We start from the raw sequence: 22,037 nt of genomic DNA, 5'->3' as shown, positions 1-22,037 counted from the left end.
TCAACATCTGACAAGTGATTGGACTTAAATTAAGGAAGACTTGGCTATTTATCATCCGGGTGTGACTTAGAGCCGTATCATGGTTAATTGAAACTTAAACCCAAACGGAAATATTCTTAAACTTTTCACTTTTCGCTTTCCATACACAGTTGAGGAACATCGAGAACATTATGTATCGTCCAAATGTTACACAGTGATACTTTGAGGTGCGTTATACCAGGGCCTTTTAAAGAAACTTTTAGTGGGTGGGCCATTTCCTAAAAGGGACCATCATGACACTATCTGAGCGCCACCATCGGTTGGCGAGAGTGTAGCAAGAATGTTTTATGGAACGCGAAAAGGGCAAACTTATTTCGTTGTTTAAACTTAAGTTGTTGCCAGCGGCGCTATTCAACAATTGCTCAACCACGTGATGTAAAAAAAAATAGCTTTTCTCAAACTAAATTCAATTTGCGCTGCATATGCTTACTACACGCACGTCGTTAATTAGGATATGTGGGTAGTGCAGACTGTTTAGAATTATTTTCATTGTTGAGTCTATTAGTAGCAGTAATAAGAGTTCCAGTATGGCTCTAGGTGTAACCAGGGAGATTTTATGGAATTCCTTGATGTAACAGTAGTAGGCCTAGTAGTTGTAGTGGTAGCAGCCTACATACCATGCATTCTCCTGCGCTGGTGATGTTTGTTGAAGTTTGTGCGAAACGCCTATTTTTTACATTACGTGGTTGAGCAATAATGTCGATCAGCGCGGAAGACAATGACGTAAGTTTAGACATCAACGTGAGTTTGAGCAACAGCATATTAAAACAGCAGCAACAACTTAAGTTTAGACAACAACAAACTTAGACTAGACCCTTTTCGCGTTCCATAATGCTTTGCCAAATATGCCTCCCAGGTTGCCGGAAATGGCACTTCCCAGGCCTTATCAGTTGCATCTAAACATTTTGAGATCTCATTTTTTAAACATTAACGCTTCAAAAAAATTTAATAGGAAAACATTATTCGGTAGAATCACTTTGTAGAGGAAAAATGAAGTCTATTTTTCTTTGTAAACTCTGGGTTATTCATTGTTTTACACAGGTAAGTGAAGAAATAAAAGCACGCTGTGTGCTGTAGGGCATTCTGATGGTAGTCGTAGCCTATATATGCTGGGGGGGGGGGGATCTGTCTGGGGAATTTGGTGTGAAGTAATTGTTATTTTTGTGTTATTATTATTTGTTTTACATGTCTAAAATGGACCTACTGGGGAGGGAAGGGATGGGCATTTGGGCTCTAGAAAGGAATATATTGTCTACAAAATTACACCGTAAATTGACGCAAAGTGCTATAACTTCATTTCATTAGGATCTTTCACAGGTGGTTTGGACTGATGTTCTAGTAATGATTAGATGATTCTAATTCTATTTATAACGTATTCTTTTGTATCTTCTTATATGACCGTCATATTCCTCGTCAATGGTGTAGTAGTCACTCCAAAATCAAGAAGAGCTGGTGTGTACATGATAACTGTATGTTTTTGTATTCCACCGATGAGGGCGAAGTTATGGAATGTAGCAAAGATCTTCAAAATGGTAGTCAAGGACAATTATAATATTCATTGTAAAGTTGTTAAAGAATTTAATTACATTACTGTTCGTCCATTCAGCCATCTTGTAAACAGGTGTTTTAGTAGTGGTACAATGTGCCTAATGATCTTAAAATTACACGTGCAGTTCCTGTCTACAAAATAAAAAGTAAAAAAAAAAAAAGTGAAAAACTATAGTCCAATTCTTGTATTGCCAGTCTTTTCCAAGGTATTTGAAAAATCAGCATATAAATGTTGCTTTAAATGTATTTCACATTATAGCATAATATATTAAAACCAAATAACCCTTACTCTACAGCTCATCCATTAATTAACTTTATTGAGAACAACTCAAAGTCATCTCAAAGTGACCAATTACAGCACCCTATACCACAAGGTTCTAGTTAGTGACCAATTGCAACAGGTGTACCACAAGACTCTAGTTAGTGACCAATTACAACACCCTGTACCACAAGGCTCTAGTTAGTAACCAATTACAACAGGTGTACCATAAGGCTCTAGTTAGTGACCGATTGCAACAGGTGTACCACAAGATTCTAGTTAGTGACCAATTGCAGCAGGTGTACCACAAGGTTCTATTCTGGGTCCATTACCCATTCTCATTTAATTCAATGATTTACCTCTAATTAGTTCAAAGTTTAAATTTACTTTATACGCTGATGATACAAGCATCTTTAACGACAATCGAAATCTGCTCTCACTCATTAACGCCATTAATAACGAGAAGGTCTTTGTAACCAATTTGTTCACTGCGAATAAATTACCTCTGAATGCAACTGAGTCGACTGCTATTTGTTCTCACCATATTCAAAGGGATTTTGATGGAGTAATGGTATTACTTGAAATAACAACTTTAGTTCATTTCTGTATCTACTACGTTTCTTGGCGTCACAATCGATCAGAATTTGATTTGGTCTTCTTACTTAAACAATATATGTATTAGATTGAAACAGGTAGTTCTCAGCAAGGTTAACTTTTATCAACTATCTACAAAGGTCTAGTACTTCCTTCTTTACCTCACTGTGTTACTGTCAGCTGGGGATTTGTCGCTGATATTTATACAAGCAAATTTTATTGAATGCAGAAGAGTATTCGTTATATTGCAGATAAACATTAATTAACCACCATGCAAGCAAAGCCCTTTTCAATATATTTAATATTCTTATTTTGGATGATATATATTTATTTTCAAACTGGTTTGCTCATTTTGCACGCCACTTGTAATTTGGTTACCGATCTTTGTGTCAAATCTGTTTGCTAGAAACGGTCATGTATACCAGACATATTTATGATGATAGGATCCCTTTTTAGATTTATAAGAACACAACACAATATTAACTATACTGGGCCTATACAGTTTGGAACAGCCTACCAGCGTCACTTAAATGAACTATGACATCTTTTAAAGGTAATTAAAACAAATACATTATGCAAAATCAATGATACATAGGCCTACCTTAAACTCGTCAATCCGAGAGCTATGGGGAGAGGGAGGGTGGGTGCTCTTTCTATTATTATAGGGTTATATTTGTAAAGATGGCATATTTTTTTGTCTATACTTGCAGGGGTTTTATACTTACAAGCTTTCGGTATTATAATAGCTTTCCTTCATAACTCAACCATCTTCTACGTAATGTATTACCATTACCATTACCAGGGGCCTACTTGTTGTATACTTTGTATTGATTGAAGTTAAATTCAATTAACTTGAATTGAATGAAGTAGGCTAGGTCTATGTAGGTAGCAATGTTACATATTGTTTATACAGGCTTGTTTTCACGTCCATAATGACTATATTCTTGCGTTCTGAACGAATCATCTAAAAAAATACAATGAATATGCAATTGTGTATTGTTTTTTGTTACATTTCTCTCAAATTTTACCTATTATATCAGACATTTGTCTATTAATCTTCCTATTTTGAGGTTTTTTTCTCGATATTACGCCCTTTTTTACCAAATTGAAAACTTTTGTATCAAGTTTCGACCATTGGTATCAAAAATTCACGCAATTTTACATGTTTTGATATTTAGAAGTCAAAATGACTATAGGGAGCACTTGCAGAAGAAAGCCCGCAACCTATACACACAGGGCTTTTTGGAAACGACAAGGCATTGTTTACAATAGGGACTTCCGGTCAAGGTTGCGGTTATGTCCGTAGCATGGAATGCCATTTTAACATTTGTTCAACAAATACAGATATCTCTTATTAAATTTTTGGGTATCTCTAATCATTTCCAGATATCTCTATTTCATTTCCACATATCTCTAATTCATTTCCAGATATCAATACATTTAACATATTGGAGATATCCAAAATTTAATTGGAAATATCAAGATTTCCATTTAGAGATATCCAAAATTGAATTAGAGATATCAAAAATTCGATTTCGGAATATCCAAATTCGGTTTCCGGTACACGTGACTTTCGTCTTAACTGCAGTACTTCCACTTTCAATGAAATTTTCTGATTGTATGGAAAATTGATTAGTTAAGATATCTTTCAAAGAACTTCTTGATATAAGTGAAATTACGGAAACCTTACGGATATCAAATTCATGAGCTGGAATTCTAGAAATGTAGTGACGGATATGACGGAAAGTTTGCCTATGAATGGAAACCATTTATTTATATGCTTGGCCCATCGGTAGTTTAACATGTGAATCTCACATTGCCATGATTATACGCATTCATAACACGCCCGAAGCCCGCCACTGCTACTAGAATCTGAATTATATGCCCTTAAAGATACGTCTCATGTGCCTTTGTGGCCCTCTTGAGTTTCAGAAAACTGATATGTTACAAAATCTATAGAAATTGTCAGGTCCATCTAAAGAAATGGGATTTGTGGAAGCATTGAATGGAAGTAACGCTAAAGTGCCAGTCTGCCAGACGCAGTCGCCGTGGTACCTAAGTATAATGGAATCGAAGTACTATTTGTATTACTAGTTAATGTTACCCATAAGGTCTAGCCCTAAGTCTAGTATTAGTAGCCTAAACCAATCTAGTAATAATAAGTAGCCACCGAAATTAAATATGCCTCGTTTTCCTGCCATAGATTTGCCGATTAAGATGGAACTCTTCTTGTTAGCGCTACAATTCGAATTCTTGATATCTCTAATGCAATTCTTGATATCTCTAATTCAAATTTGGATATCTCTAATTCCAATTCTTGATATCTCGAGTTCAATTTGGATATCTCAAATTCGAATTATTTGATATCTCTAATTCAGTTTTGGGTACTATCTCGAATTCTTTTTTTGATATCTCGAATTCAATTTCTGATATCTCGAATTCAATTTGAATTATTTTTTAATTATGTTCCATTTTGATATCTTTTATTAGTCTTGATATCTTAAAATCAATATGAGATATCTTAAATAAAATTCAAGATTCGAAAATGCATGCATTTCTGATATCTCATGTTGAATTGGAGATATCTGATATGATTAGAGATTTCTTCAATTTAATTCGAGATATTTGAAATTAATTGGAGATATCTACAATTTAATTGTAGATATCTCGAATTATTGTATAAATGTTAAAATGGCGTTCGACACGGTCGTTCCTAAGGAATATTAAATAATTATATTAGTACACGAAGGGCATATATTATTCCTAACTTACAACTTGGATTAAAAATTGTTACCTATGTCACGGCAAGACATCACGATAGATAGGTGACCATTTTCAGTACAGTTTGTAAGCTAGGAATAACGTATGCTCTTCGTGCACTAGCACTATATACTTTACTATTGCTTCCTTAGCAACGACCGGCATAGCCGCAACCTAAGCAAAGTGCTGACTTGCCCCACTTGTCAAGCAAGGACCAATTATTGTCACTATAAGATGATAGTAAGCTACTGAATATTTAACTTAATGTGTGTTACAGTTCGTTTTTACCCATAGAAACGGTTGAGTTGTTTAAAAGAGTAATCTTTTTTTTTAATTCGATCCGCAAAAATTTACATTAGGCATAGCCTACGTTACGTGAGACCTACACTAAAGTAAGCTGTGCCGAAATTAGGCCTAGGCTAGTATACTAAGTAATGGTAACGTTGCCTAAAATACTATTAAGGCTTAACTTTTTAGTTAGGCGGCAGAAAGCATTTTAATGTTAGGCTGCAAGCGCTGCTAACGCTTATCAAAGAAAACCCAAGTAACTCGCAGTGACTGTAGTATCTCCAGGTCTGATACCGACAAGGCAAAGAGAGGGTGTAGGCCTAGCTGGGGCCGTGTTATTCTGTCGTCGGTATATTCGCAATAGAAAATGTGCTCTTTCCGCCATAGAAGAAGTGCCATTCCACTGCGTTACCCCGATGTCGTTAAGCACTTTTGTAGGCCTATATGCACTGTATATTGCTTCGCTTCACGCTATTTAGGCCCACAAATTCGGTCATTTAAATGGTGTGAAGACTCCCGCAAAAAGAAATGTTAATGCCGGTAATCTAACCTAGTTTTGAATGAGGTGTAACAAAAGTGTTAGACACCACCATCGATCCCAATAATTACACACAAAGCTTGCTACGGTCGGTAATTAGACACTAGTGTACAGTAAGTACATACTGTAACCTACAGCTGCGGTCAATACCCACAGCACAGTGTATACGATACAGCGATGGACATCTCAGGTCCAGCTAAAGATAACAAGGTATAACGTTTCATTACTGTCTGCACTTTGTAGCTACACAAACAAAAACGTCACTTGCAAGTAACAGAAAGTTAACATTTTCAGACGGCCGCAAGCGGTTTTGGGCGAGTCTTCATTGCCTTTAAATAGACAATTAGAATCGGTCTTTTTAATAAACAATCAACCTAACCTAATTTGATTTATTCAATATATATTTGAAGACAGTGTATCGACTCTTATAAACTTACAAATAAAACTATTCAATCAAGATGTACATCAAAAACTTTGTGTCTATTCCCCAATGTTGTCTTAACTACAATTCAGTCTATCCAGCGAACCGTCACATCCATTGTACCTATCCTTCCACGCGAATCAAAACAGTTTCACCGATACATTCCTGTGTAAAATCCATTTTTAAAATGTACCTATCCGCCATAGGTTTCGAGCTTTCTGCCATGGCGGAAAGGATCAAAACCTATGGCGGAACGATATGGAGGTATGTTCCTATGGTGGAATGGCACATGAACTGGCATAGCTAGAATATAGAGGTTTGTTTCTGAATAAAGTAATGAAAATAATGAACAATGACCACCGAAGCCTTAAATATAGACAAGGCCAATATAATTCCACTTCTAAACAGTGATGACGACTGCTGTTTATGATATTAACCCCTAAAATCCCTAAGTACCAAAACCAATCAAAATGATATTAATACTGCACTATTTTAGACGGCTTACGGAATGTGCTTGAGTGATTGCATAACTACTACACAAGTTTGACTTTGAGCCTTAACTGATATTAACTTGTAATTTCACAGTCTGTACCTCTGGTAACAAAATTACAATACATTAAGAGCATTTGACTTTGCGTTGGGGTATTATAAAATGCTAACCATTGCAAGCAACTTTCGGGGAGGGTGGGGGGGGTGGTCAGGTTCGTGGTCCCTGTGGCTACAGCCTTGTATATTTTAAATAAATCAAACATGTAAAACTACATACTAGTATGTGAGGGGTAAGTGTATGCATTTATCTCCTTTCTCAGGGATCCAAATGGAGATGTGTTTTTTTTTGTTTTTTTGTAAAGACCACAATACGACTTACAATTCACTGAACTATGACTAAAAGTACCAATTATTGAATCAAACTTGTTAATAGAAACCTCTCTCGATGCTCAGTAAGCATAAAGCTAAAGAGAGGAAGCCTTCTGAGGAGCAATTCACTCAGTGCTATAAAATCAAGTAACCTATCCAATGTCATATATGCTAGCTATTTAGTTTTCTTTAACTAATTTTCTTTTTGCCGTCCCAGTTATCGTCCATGAAAATGTTATGTGTGTGGTAGTGGAACTTTCCTTTCACTTAGAGCTACGTTACTGTTAGCAAAATATTTTGGCGTAGGAAAGCTGGCTCTCATTTAACTATTCATGCAAAAATATGACTGGCAGTTGTCATCCGTTGGCTAAAACTGCATGTTGGGGACCAACCTTCAGGAACCCCCTTCCCCCTAGGTACCACGGTTAGATAAACCACCTATAGCTACGCATATAAAGTAGCTCTATGCCTCCAAAGAAGCTCTAGCAAACCCTCTTAAACTAAATTATTTTTATTAAAAAAAGCTATATACCACTGAATAATTTGATATCGTACCATTAGATTCAATATCTTATATAATTGACAATGATTTTTTTTAAATATAATGCACAGTCAAATCTATTCAAAGCCCAGTGACACCGCTGACATGTTTATTCAATCAGATGTGAGGATACTCGATTCTGAAAACAGGGTGTGACGCAGGCATCCTTAAACAAGGAAGTATTGTTTATATAGCTGGAAAACTTGTTAATTTGATATTTTTACATACACATTGATAGTGTAAAATAGATCATACAGTACATTTCACGGTACATTTTAAGATGTATTGTACTAGTTAACGCAAGTTATATAATGCTGATTAGTAGTACCACTTCCTGTCCGTTCGATACTGCTTTAAGTTTGCCTTCCAACGTAAAACGCAGTAACATAGTTAAAATAATCACTCATACATGTTTCTTTAAAATATCTATAATAGCAGCTTAACTAGAACAAGTAAATCAACATGCCAATACTCATTTCATCGGCTTAGTTGCATTAACGTCGTTTGGCACACAACTACAAATCCCTTCCTTTATCAACCACACTTAATGTAATATAGATTACAAGTGATCGTCGTAATTGATATTCCTTTTAAAAACCAAATACATTTACCTTTATTTAATTGCAATACCGTTGCTGTCCTTGGAACTAGAGCCACGATAGTCAATAATTATGCAATAGGTCGTATGCTGTATTTATCGGCATAAGGACAATTCAACATTATGCAACTGAAGCTTACTGCACTATTGACTGAAAGTATAACATATAAATAGCTGTACAAAATATTTAGTTGGATTGCGCATGTCGAATAGTCTTCTTTACACACAAGCCAATAATACTATAGACGTGCAGCACATTTGTATAAGCTGTTCACCAAATCATATTTCAAATAAAATGATGGCATTAATAGACATCCATACTACTACGGTCATTTCAATAGGGTGTTGGTCACCCCTAAGTAGATACTCTGTGTCATTTGCCATATTGCACTTCATCGAATATATTTTCGCGTGTCATATATACAAACCCGAAATCATGGAGAAATTTTTCGAAGTTTGTTTGACTGTTTTGACGATTTGGAACTCGTTTGGAACAGAAATGGTAAGTCTTTCTATTATTTAATATATTTCATTTTACTCCATTGAATATCTTCTGTTTTGAAAATAACATAAGTTGCGTCAATGTGTTGTTGAGCTAATTCTGTTAATATTAAATTATGTGAGAGAGCGAAGTGTTAGCATCTTCGTAGAAATAGGGAAATATCGATAAAAAATCCTGATAAATTTCATATTACTAGCGGAATAACCTTTCTAAAACTTTTAAACTTAACTGATTATTCTTCTGGCTAATTATCTCTTAAATATTTATACTTTTTCCTTTTTTCTTTTTCTGTCTTTTCTTTACATTATTTACTTAGACATAATCTATAACAGTAAATAAAGCAGAGAACAAGTAATACAACATAATTGGAGTGAGAAAATTCTCACCAAAAATTAAATTACATTTCATTTATTGAAAAAAGCCCTTTTGACACAATCCAGTTCACCAACATTCTAATGACCATCCAAAGTGATGTTTTCTGTCAAATATTGGAATATGAAAGGCTAGTTCACCGTGTAAAGAATTAAATATTCTATGCATATATTAACTACATCTGTGCCATATAATTAATTAGGTGTTAACGTATAACCTGGAAATGAACTACTACGAGAAAAAAAAATACATTCATAATCCTTTATGTTATCTGTTAATTCTCTAATCACAAATACCGTAGTTTACTTTGATATTCACACAAGGTGTTCAATTAAGTTGTTAAACATGTAAACTTCCTTGTAACGCTTAATAGTCTCAATTTGAATAAACCAATTCTTCGCTGCCCTCAATCACTCCCTCCTACCCGACTCACCCCTTCCTCGTGATATGGCTGTTTGGTGTAGTATACAACTTAACATTTCTTATATTGTGACAGAAACATGTAATTTAATTCAGTATACAAAGGAAAGTATTTTTCACAAAGAAGAGTATTACTACTGCATGTATGGTAAAATTCGCTTTATATATTGAAGGATATCAAATTAAATTCCTTGATATCAAAATTTGTGGCTTTCGTTCAAACAAGCATTATATTCAAGGAAACAAACGGTATGTGGTACTCAGCATTTGGTTAAAATAAACAAAATTTTCATACAGATACAACAATAACGTCGCAAACCGTCTGTGCTTCCTCAATAACATTATCGACGACAACAAAACTTTGGCTATATCCCAAATAAATCACCCTGACCGCTTCAATATCTTTGTTGAGATAGTACTATACTGTGTACTTAACTCTGTTGGCAACAGCAAAGTATAAAATGTAGATTTTAATTTCTTATGACTTTAGGTAAGTGTGATACCATTTTCTGTACCCAAGGGCCATTTTCTTCTAGAAGGATACAAACTCGTGCCAAAAAGTAACTTTTGACATGTTAGACGTGTTAAAACTATTGATAAGATGACCCATGTGCAAACATTGTTTTAGGCATTTTCAAAAATTTGATGGAGACGAAAAACAACAGAGAACTGCTAAAATTGCAGGAATGATCTAAAGCTTGTTTTCTGGTTTATTAAGAGAATTGTCTAATTTCACTACTGGAAATGCAATACAATATGTTTTTGTCTTGACAGATAACATCGTCATTTCATTAAATTTGAACTGCCATATGCGCGAAAGTCCTAACATGTCTATGTCATTATAATTCGGAATTAACAAACAAGAAAAATGGTAATTTTTTTACCTGCTTCCGATCCTTCATACTTCACTTTCGTATTTGCTCAATTCTTTCCCCCTATGGCAGAGCATTATCACATTGTGGAATTTTGGTCATGAATGACTTGGTCTGACAAATGAAATTCCTTGTTTCTTTCTTAACTTCCTCTTTTTCTTTAGTCCTTTCTATTGACATTCTTTATCTCTTGCAATTTTCATCATCATCATGAACATCATGTTATAAAAGATATAATGTTATAATGCTAAACGTCGATTCTTCTTACTGAACTACGTAGATTTGTTGAGGTATAGCATTACTAAGGTTGTCTTACATTCGCTGTGCCATAACGTACATCTACCATTTTGCATTGTAGATATTAGATTGAATGGCGGTGAACCAAAAATGTACAGGAAGAATATATTTGTCGTCATGTGAGGTTTCAAAACAGGGGATTCTGTAAAGATTTAAGTTATAATTTAATGTGGGCCACAATCATATGCAATGATCATGTTATTTGTTTTGCCAATCGTTTAGTATTCATGACCAACTTGCGTTTTGATGTGAGTAGCAAAATGTCTTCCATCTTAATTGTCCATCTGAACTTTCCATCTTAATTTTCCACCGGTGGGAGACTCAATAAAGTTCAATCTAGTTCGATGTTATTCTCTGTAAAAGGACTACAGATTTCCAATTTGACCTTTTCACAGTTTGTGTGTGTAATACGTATAAGAATAACCTATATTGTTGGAGCCAATTCGGATTTCTGCCTTATTCGTTTTTCTGTGGTTCGTCGATAAGAAGTTTAAGGTCGTTCTATTATGGTACGTGTACAATTTTTGTGAGCAATTTTGGGTCAGCACAGTTCAGATGTGATATCCACAATATTTAGCAGGTTTATCTGAGGAATATGTATTTTTTACTATTTCGTTATATCATTGCATGAAGATAAACTACGAAGTGCAATGCTGTTGGTTCTTTGTCTTTGCAATGGAGCATATGTTATTCCTAGAAATAATTATCACGATCTATTGCATATAGTAAGCTCGTGACAGTGTTTCCACTTTGAAGAAATTCAACTTTCTAACATTATAAACGAACTAGGTCTGATATAAGAAGGAGCATAAGGCAAGAAAAAAGGGAGATAGAACGAAAGGAATTGGTATCGTTATCCCGCCTATGACTTATATCTTTCAAACAAACAAATGGATAAACTGATCTAGTGCCAATCAAAACTAGTGTTGCGCCGATAATCGTTTAATGATATCGGCGGCATATTGGTATCAGTAGAATTTAGCCTCATTGCCAATAACGGCAAACCGATATTGAATATTTGCTTGTTTTTTTTTCCCCATAACAAAGCTACTTCTTGTTTATTGCGGTGATTTATTAATCTGTTCTAGCTGGTCAAACAAGCATGACGCAAATTCTGAAAAATATTTACCGATCTAATGCCGACCAGTCAAACCACTTAACGTTACGTACATAGCAGTCTTTGTAGCGCTTTAAAGTAAATTTCACCAGTCTATGTGACTATATGTATATAACTACAGTAGAAGCTCATCACACTAACTTGCACAGTGCTTCTGCGTCGTCAGCTGAAAATTAAAGTTATAACACGGAATCACCCTTCCAAAAATTGTGTATCTTTTAAAAAGCTGCAAGGAGTATCATGGATGCATTTTGTGAGAACATAAGCGACTGTGGAAAAGATTGTATTCTGAGAATCAAGTTTGTGTATCACAATTTGTTTTCGGTTGCTTAACGAATAATGTAAAGACGAGACACTTGCTAATTTTGGCTAGGCTTAGTTGTCAGTATAGCCGGCAAATGGTAGAATATAATTTATATAGTTACTAAAAATTTAAAAAAAAGTAGTGCGGGTTTGGTTCTGTTAATCACTAAGAGTAGTAAAAGTTCTTAGCTAGGATACGCTAATGTTTTTTCTAGATGAATTCAGTTTATTGATAACTAGATGTCATCTTTTAACATTTTTTTCTACGAAATTCGTGGCTCTATGTGACGACAATTTGTATAAGACTTGCAGCTTAAGTTTTAAACGAAGTGGGTCAAACAGAGTAACGAATCTTTCAACAGAAGTAACAGGAATGGACGTGTGTTTTCCAAGAACAAAATGCTAGCATACAGTTTTGTGCATATCATCTTGTTGGGGACTATGATCATTCAATTATGAAGAGGTTAGGGCTAGTGCTATAGAATAGGCACAAGTGAGTTATCAAGTGGTTACTGTTTGTGAGTTGTGCAATATAATATTTACGATAGCCGATTATAATTCTGATACTTCATGTATTGAAGTATGACTTAAAGTGCGATCTGACATTCATTCTGGCTGTTTAAAAATATTGGTATCGGTATGGGACCGATATTGGGATTGAAATATCGGATATCGGCCAGGTCCGATATTGGAGAAAAACGGCATAACACTACAAACAATGATTTCAAATAGAAGCTAATCTGAGCTTCTGCAGCGCTGCTACAATTGTTTAGTAAGTAAGATATACAAATCTATGGCAATGAACTTACCTTATAAGTAATATGACACCTTCCAAAACTCAGAGTTTCATTGTGCACGGTAAGTATCAAGACACGGTTATCTTGGTCCATCAAGAATAGCTGGGACGATGTAAATGATCCCTACGTGTTATTAAGGACTGTTAAACACATATACGTTACAACATATGTCTGAAATGTTCTAATGTCAAAATATAACTTGAACAAAGAACATCTGTCTGCATTAAGCAACACAGCTGTTTAAGGAAGCAGCCAGCTATTGCCTTTGTTCTTTACGTGAATATACGTATCATGTGCCAGAGTAGCTGTAAAACCGGAAAATGCCAGTAATTTAATGTTTCCTGGAAGAAAATTGTACTCTGTAAGTGATCATTGACCTGTAAATCAGATATGGAATAAAGACAAAGAAAAACATCATTAAAATTGGTGATACGGAGAATTTACCAAAGTTTAAATCGACTTTACTCTTAAACTAACATATTTTGGAACAGTTTGCGAAAAGTTCTTTCTTACCCTCAAACTGGTTTTATTAACATTTTATTTAATATGATAGTGTTTATTCTTAACTGCAATACTCTGTATGTCTTGTAATGTATTCAGTAAATGTCTTTTATTACACAGATAATCGTCAGTGCCGAGGGAAGATCTTCAGGTAGGTGTATTATTTATATTATATGATTTATCTTATAATAAGAAGAAAACTCTGTAAGTTATATCACTTATGTATTATCAACGTTAACACAGTTGGACAACTTGAATGGCTGGAAATGTTAGCTTTTTAATGGTCGCTCTTGACGTTTTGTTTTTTAATCGTGTTACTATTTCCGAATATCTATTTCAAGGTTGATTTCCTCTGAGTAGTATACTTTCGATCTTTTATATCCTACGTGCCACATCGATATTTTCTCAGGTACTTTAAACAAAAGGGATTTGCCTGTTTTCGTGAATCTTTTGATCTCACTTGGATATGATTGATAACTACGGAAGCTTGGTTAAAAAGAAATTCAAGTTACTTGGTCTTTGAATTTCCATTGCAGGCTGAAAACTAATCACATATAATGCTTCAAAACAGTAACATATGAGAATTCAATAACGATTACTTCATTTAACTTTAGTCGTGATATATTCGACTATATGGTAGTTGAGTAATAGTTGATATTTAAACTGATGTATTCCCTTAACTCGCTTAGTAACGAAACCAGTTCTCTTACAATTAACTAAAAAGTCTTATAGTAAAAATAATCATAATATTCGGTTCATGTAGCGCTTTTAAACAGCGATAGGTTTCAAAGAGCTGTACAGACGTTATATTACCCCTGTTCAATAATAACCTGTCCCAGAGACAATCCCTCTAGACAGCTGCAGCTATATATTGCGCCTTATGACAAGTTACCTCACATGTACTCATTTAACCCCTCCGTGAAGAGAGGCAATTGAGATAAAGCATCTTTGGCGGTATTTTCGTTAGCTGAAATGATTTTCTAGTCGCAATAAAATGTTAACTTTGTTTTACTTTCCATTCAGGTTCTTCATACTTTGTTTTTCAACAACCTGCGTATCCGAGAGATTGCAAAGAAGTATCGAATGCATGTTCCTCTACCCAAAATACATCTGGGGTGTACCTTATTAAACCAGATGGCTATCCCGAACCGTTTGAGGCTTACTGTAATAATGATCTTGATACTGGTGGATGGACGGTAGGGCTGATTACTCGATTTCTCTTTTACAACTTTAAATAGCTTTGTATAAATTTACTTCAATCTTGATTACAGCAATGTATAACGATGTAATACAAAGTCGTTATTTCAAATAGAATCTTGATATTTTTATCGAAACGAAAGTTTGAATCAATTATTTTTATATTGTGGAATTTAAGTACCAAATTGTACTTAGGTACAGTGTAGTTCTTCTTCCAAGGAAACTGTAAACATCTAGCCCACACTACAAACTGAAGTTAGAAATATAAGTTCTTATTTCTGTGTAATAATTGTTAGCCGCAAATCGCTTTGCAGTAGGAAACGAATAATGTTTATTCAATCACTTCCTAGTTAACGTTTATCTTCTTTGATATTCTTTGAAGGTATTACAGCGACGAAGATCGGATTCTGTAAATTTTAGTAGAAATTGGAAAGACTTCAGAAATGGCTTTGGCTTTCTAGGGAGTGAGTTTTGGATCGGAAATGAGAAAATTGCCGTCTTAACAAATCAAAGGCAATACCAACTGCGAATGGACTTTGAGAACGTTGTTGAAGAAACTTACTATGTAACATACGACGAGTTTCGTATCTCAGATGAATGGGGGGATTATTATATATCTAGTTTAGGAACATTCGAAATATCAGATGGTAAGTGTCTTCAAGTTACATTATTATTAATATAAAGCCAAAAAAAATCATGATCATTTATTAAATGTCAAACGTAAACGTGCAGAAAATGAAAGGTTTATTCTGAAAACGAAGGGATCTTTTGGAAGTAAATTTGGCATGTCAAATATGTTTTGAAGAAACTGCTACAATATATATAGTACGAGTAAACTTATAGTATACAGTACAACGGCACTACAATACATATCGTAGCAATTAAAATATGTTATGATATGAGTGCAAGTACAAGCTTCTAGTGCGAGTTCAAACACTTAATCTGGCATTAGTATCCATACTAGAATTCCAAAATGCCTCCATTAGCCAAAGTGTGATTACGCACTCACTACAAGAGTGATTCGTACTCAACACCGACCATGGCTCTGAACACGGAACCATTCCTAACGTTAGTACAACAGAACGTTTACAATTAAACCAGGTTCGTCTCCCAGTTTAAATAGAACAACCAATGAAAAGAAATTTGATGTTGTTATTAATTAAAATTGTTGTCAGAAAGCAGTATACTTACACCGAGAGAACTCTGAAACAGAAACAAGCCATGACTACCTGGTTTCAGACTAATTGCACAACAAATGATGGTGTTTTATCTCGTTATCAGAATAAATAGTAAAATTAATGTGACTAAGGAACGGCCACTACCTATTTAAAATGTTCTACATTTATTCGAGCAGCTTCTGAGTGTATGTTCCTTTACTTTAGCCTTCTGACAACCACGTATTTAAGTAATGACGACAAACTATGCTATGCCACATGTCATATTTGCCGTGACTGTATCAGGTTATTATTACTTTATTTTTTTTAATTTTCTGTTCTCTAGAAACAATCCCTGAATGGTGTCCAGCTAATGAGATATTTAGCAATGAGACCTGCGAGAGGACTTGTGTCGACCCTGATACTTGCATCTCCGCTACCTCTCGCACAAAATCAGAGCAATGTGTTTGTGTCGGTGATTATATGAGACAGCAAGAACAATGCATCCCCCTCAACCAATGCAACTGCTTCGTTGCTGACAAAGGAGGTGTATTAATGGTCAGTTCGGTTCTTTCATTTTAAGTGCTTCTCTCGTAATGACTTTTTCCATATAATAAGAAGTAAATGTTTTACTTACATTTAGTCAGGAAGCACAAGACTACTCCTTCAGATGTCGCTCATTTATAAACCTGACACACAAAAATGCTTGGATACTCCTAACGATAGTTTTGCGGCGATAACCAATTGTAGGCCTAATGTATAGTCGCATAGGCCGTTTTAATGCAACATTTGACGGCTACCTTTTCATGGCGAACCTCGCGGACTCCTACATCGGAGTTGGCATCAAAGACCACATTTCATAAAAATTCATACCCTTATCTAGATCATTCAGGGAAGTTTGCAATGGCCACCCACCGTTGAAATCCTGTACATTTCACTGTGACAACCGCAAATTCATAATTAATTTACTTTTTTTTTTCGTGGAATTAGGAAGGCGATTTTTACGTCAATTCAAGATGTACACGAAAATCAACTTGCCGAAACAACCAGATTATACAAGCGAGTTACCAGTGTAGTGATCACGCAACCTGTGCTGAGAGGAACGGTGTCCGTAAATGTTACTGCAATCCAAACTACCAAGGGGACGGAGAGACGTGCACCCACAACTGCTTCGTTGCTGACATAGGAAGTGTATTAGGGGTCAGTACGATTCATTCATGCAATTTTATAATGCTCTTTTCTTAATCATTGTCCAAATAATTAGAAATTAACCTTTATTATTTATACTTGTCGATAAAAACATTACATTTACATATTATCGAGTGGCGTGCGCATCGTCGTTGGGGAGGGGCCATTGACCCATTTTTCTTTTTGGTCTTCAGTCCAGTTAAAACTGTCAGTCGAGGGAAGTATTACGTTTAGTCGGGAATCACGAGACCACTCCCTACGAATTGCATCCACTTATAAGCCTGACACAAAATTCCATAGATATTTTTTTCACAGTCTTCCGGTTAGACCTATTTGTAGGCCTAATGTATAGTCGCGTAAAGCCGTTTGAATGCAATATTTGCAGCTACTTTTTCATGGCGGATCCTTTCGCCTCCTACTTCGGAGTTGACTTCAAATACTTCATAAAACTTTCATAAAGGTTCATACTCATACCTAGATCATTCGAGGGGATATATCATTTGCCACCCATCGTTGAAATTCTGTACATTTCACTGTGACAACCGCAAATTCATAATTTATTTATTAGTTGTTGTTTTTATTTTCGCTGAATGTCTTAAATTAGGAGGGCCACTTTTACATCAATTCAAGATGTACACGAAAATCGATTTGTAGGAACAACCGGCTTGTAATTGAGAATTACCAATGTAATAGTCAAGCAACTTGTGCTGAGAGGAACGGTGTCCGTAAATGTTACTGCAATCCAACCTACCAAGGGGACGGAGAGACGTGCATACGCGTGATCGCAAAAGATTGCTACGAGCTTTATGTTTCCGGTATACGCAGTGATGGTGTTTACACTATTTACCCTGATGGTTGGCCAAGCGGCATTCAGGTTTACTGTGAGATGGAAAGTAACGGAGGAGGATGGACGGTGAGTTTCAAAAACAGTTTAGGATATAAACTCTTAACTTCCTCACATTATACTTTACATCCTCAAACTGATGCACTGCAGATCTCTTTGAAATGAACTTGACCATTTCAGCAACACAAATCAAGAAACAGAATACTCTTGCGAATTATCTCACTTTCACAATATCCATCTTTGTTAAACTATTTTATGGCTTTGGATGTCATGCTCTTACGGATTAGTAGATGATATAGTTGGATTACTTTTTTGTTTCCATTTCATAGGTTTTCCAGCGACGATCGAGTGCCTCCACTGACTTTAATCGTGGTTGGTCGGACTACAAGAACGGTTTCGGTAATAAAAACCAAGACCACTGGCTAGGTAATAAATATATCCACTCTATGACCAACCAGAAAACGTACCAGCTTCGTATTGATCTAAGGGACTCCGGCTCATCATCGAAATACGCGGTCTATTCCACTTTTAGAATTAATAACGAGGCAGACAAGTATCGACTATCAGTTAGATCACACAGTGGAAATACAGGTGAGTAGTTGATGTTCTAATTATTGACTCATATACACATCTGGACCGATAACGTCATTAGGAGACGCGCCAAGACAAACAACATGCCAACCATGGAGGATCATGTGACGTGCTCCCCTGTAGCACTTAATTCTTATACTACGTATTTAATGTGTATTCTACAACGACTAATGTCTTGATCTCATAGCTACCGCATTCCTGGCTAAATGATATACGTTTTTCAATGTTCACAGCAATTTACAATTCCAAACATTGCTATTTTCTTTCGAACGTTTGAACTGCAGCTGGAACTCACGTGTGTTTTCAGCACTGTAAACAATGTGTACATACATAAGAATCAGACGATAAGATTCGCTGTTCCTTGGCAACACAGGTCTCTTTGTCGAGTTTTCACGTAACAAACACATATAACATGATAGGAGTGACCGACATACGCAATCTATAAAACTATGACAGTAGATATGATAATAGCATCCAGTGTCCATGTATTTCTGACACATAGAAATTATATCTCAACATCACTATCATCCCAACCTAAACGAGTATTCTGAAAATTAACGTAAATATCTGTTGCCTTACCGCGCGCTGTTGTCTACGAAACTCGCAACACTTCAAACTTCAAAGAGGACAAAGTGATATATGTAAAAAGTAAAGAATTGAAAAAATCGATGGCAATAACATCCTTCTTGCCCTGCCCAGTAGAACAGGGAACTTGGAGCAGGGCAGATATTATATTACAACCATAATATTGACAGAAAAAAATTAACCGTCTCTTTGATTTTGTTTTATGAGGAGATGACTTTTACACCAAAATGCAAGTATTACTTTGTACGTAATATTAACATATTATATTATTAAATAATACCCTTGTTTCCTAACTTTAATGATATATGAAGCAACATCATACCCCTCTTTCCCCCACCCTCATTGTCCAGGTTCAAATAGAGCCTGTGTGGTTCAAGACAAAAATATGCAATTGGATTGAATAAGCGGGAGAAATGAAAATTTTGTTATGCAAATTAAGTTAAACATAATATTATTCAACAAAGTATAAGATTTAAAACACAAGCACACAAGAAATTTATAACTAGAGTTTTGACAGAGTAGGAAACTACTCAGTTGTGAACTTAGAAATAACAATCAAATATATAAATGAATGAATAGTATTGTAAATAAATGCCGATAAATAAATATAAAATAAAGAGCGATTTTAGCGACTCTAGTAACCCTAGTATTTGGTAAAAGTAGCTTCCCCATCTGTATATGACTCCTGCTGTGGCACTGTAGTTCAAACGGTTTATTTACTCTTTCTCGTTTGTTGCAGGATATGATAGCTTATCTGATAGCAACAACAAACAATTCAGTACAAAAGACCGGGACAACGATGGATGGAGCCGCTACGACTGTGCTGAAAGACACGGAGGAGCCTGGTGGTTCTACGATCGTTTTGACTGTAGACGATACTATATTTCTGCTTCTTATTGTCGGTCTCTCTGTCCCTATTGCTATAGCTTTCCCGATGGCAGCGAGAACTGCGCATATTGCGCTTATTCTCACCTCAACGGAGACTACGACGGCTCTACTCGAGGAACGCCCATGTTCTGGTATAGTTATAGTTTGAACGGTTACGGATGTAGCCTGCAATACACAGATATGAAAATACGACCGGTGTAGACAAAACACATAATAAATAACAAATTGCCCAAAAGAGCAGTTTTTACTGAGAAAGGTAAGAAAATATTCATACAGATCTTCGAGCATCGGACAGCTGGACGTGGCATAGACAAGAAAGAAGAATTATAATGCAACAAAATTTACAAACGGGACGATTCGACAAATTATAAATTTTCTAAGGGAATGAGAAGATATTAATTGAAATCGATGTTAAATTATAAATATTAACCAGCTTACTGTTGTTTGATAATTTGACAATTGAATATTGCATGAGTCTCATCAAAAAATAAAACTAAAACATTACATTAAACTTGTCTGTTTTTCCTTAATGTGTTGCCTCCTTCGTAGTCAATCCTCCCGCTACCAACCCCTCCCTCCAAGCAAGTATTATTAATTGGTTGGAAATGAACAACTGCATGAAAGTGGAAACTTAACAATTCTTGGTTTCTTGGACACACACAGACACATTTCATATACTTATATATTTATATGAATTCATTATCAGGGTTGCCGTCGAACTACTCACAAAACATATGGTATCATTTATATTAAGATATATATATTACAACATCCCTAAATAAGTCATCTAATACCGGCCAATTATAAAATCCTATTACCGTACGTCATCGAGTACCTTTATCAAACAGTGGAAAGAAACCGAATTAAGAAACCACAAATAATCTGCTACAATGCTTGAAATACTTAACCAATGCAACGTGTGGACTGCACAATACAGTCACGTCAATCCAATCAATTAATAAAAAAACATGTGGAAAAACGTTGTTTAACCCTAACATTTATTCTGTAACGAACGTTATGACCTTTTTTCTGTTTGTAACCGTGTGAAGTAAATGCCCATAGAGTGATAACAAGATATTTATTGTAACATTCTGCAACCATATTCCAAATATGAGATAACTTTTCATTATGAGGTAAGAAAAAACTGTTTTAAATCCTCTTGAGCTTTCCCTGCTTCCTTTTCTGCTTCCTTCGTCAGCTCTGCTGCCCTCTATTTTAGCCAAAACTTTATATAAATAGTTAAATATTGACGTAATAAAAAAAAAATAACTAGAAACTTTTAATTTTAAATAACAACCTTTGTTAAATTTGTAAAATAGACAATGATCTTATCAAATCTCGCATTTCTTCTTTACTTCTGACAGGTCTGTTACACTAACCAAAAAATTATTGTAATTTTAATAACGTGTCAAAATCTGATACAGTATTCAAAGGTTAGGTCTAGAAGAATTCATATTTCAGAAAATAGTGTACATCAAACAGCCAAACAGCACTGTTATAGTTTCTGTTCCGCTCCTGAAAAGGCCGCTCACATGGGATATCCTGTTTTATTTTTTTCCAACTATAGTCACCCCAGAAATAACGATGAATACTAACAAATTCGCTTCATTCATTTGTTTGATTTCAGCATTTCCACTGGGTGTGCTACACATGAAAGTATGACATTTATATGACAAAAATTCGACATTATCAAGCATTCCGCTTCTTATTACCATGGTATCCCAAAAGTTAAATTGGTTTACGTAATTTGTCTATAAATGTACAAAGGTAGGCTAGACGATCTAGATAACACGGCTATGGATTACACCTTTATAGGTGAAAAGAGTATCATTTAAATTTGTTATTTTATTTATTTTTTGTGCATGAGAGGCATCGACAAAGAAAATTTCGAAAAAAATAACATTTTACATTTTCAGACCGGATTACGGAACGTGCGTGAATTGCATAACTACGATGGATGTTGAA

The 22,037-nt window shown here is 35.2% G+C and overlaps 3 protein-coding genes across 3 annotated transcripts in view; 2 read left to right on the top strand and 1 right to left on the bottom strand.

Annotated features, from left to right (window-relative positions):
* Positions 1-22,037, bottom strand: part of LOC139973677 (uncharacterized) — a 489,233-nt gene that overhangs the window by 198,925 nt on the left and 268,271 nt on the right. The window lies entirely within an intron of this gene.
* LOC139973686 (fibrinogen C domain-containing protein 1-A-like) overlaps positions 1-22,037 on the top strand; it is a 175,435-nt gene that overhangs the window by 129,565 nt on the left and 23,833 nt on the right. The window lies entirely within an intron of this gene.
* Positions 15,352-20,540, top strand: LOC139973834 (techylectin-5A-like). Its single transcript, XM_071980709.1, has 5 exons — positions 15,352-15,469; positions 16,323-16,534; positions 17,769-18,077; positions 18,338-18,599; positions 19,924-20,540. The coding sequence occupies exons 1-5, from the start codon at positions 15,352-15,354 to the stop codon at positions 20,271-20,273; spliced, it is 1,251 nt and encodes a 416-aa protein (XP_071836810.1). The 3' UTR covers positions 20,274-20,540.

The sequence above is a fragment of the Apostichopus japonicus genome, chromosome 9 (assembly GCF_037975245.1).
Source record: "Apostichopus japonicus isolate 1M-3 chromosome 9, ASM3797524v1, whole genome shotgun sequence".
Taxonomy (NCBI): domain Eukaryota; kingdom Metazoa; phylum Echinodermata; class Holothuroidea; order Aspidochirotida; family Stichopodidae; genus Apostichopus; species Apostichopus japonicus.
This window is presented reverse-complemented; position numbering and strand designations above follow the sequence as displayed.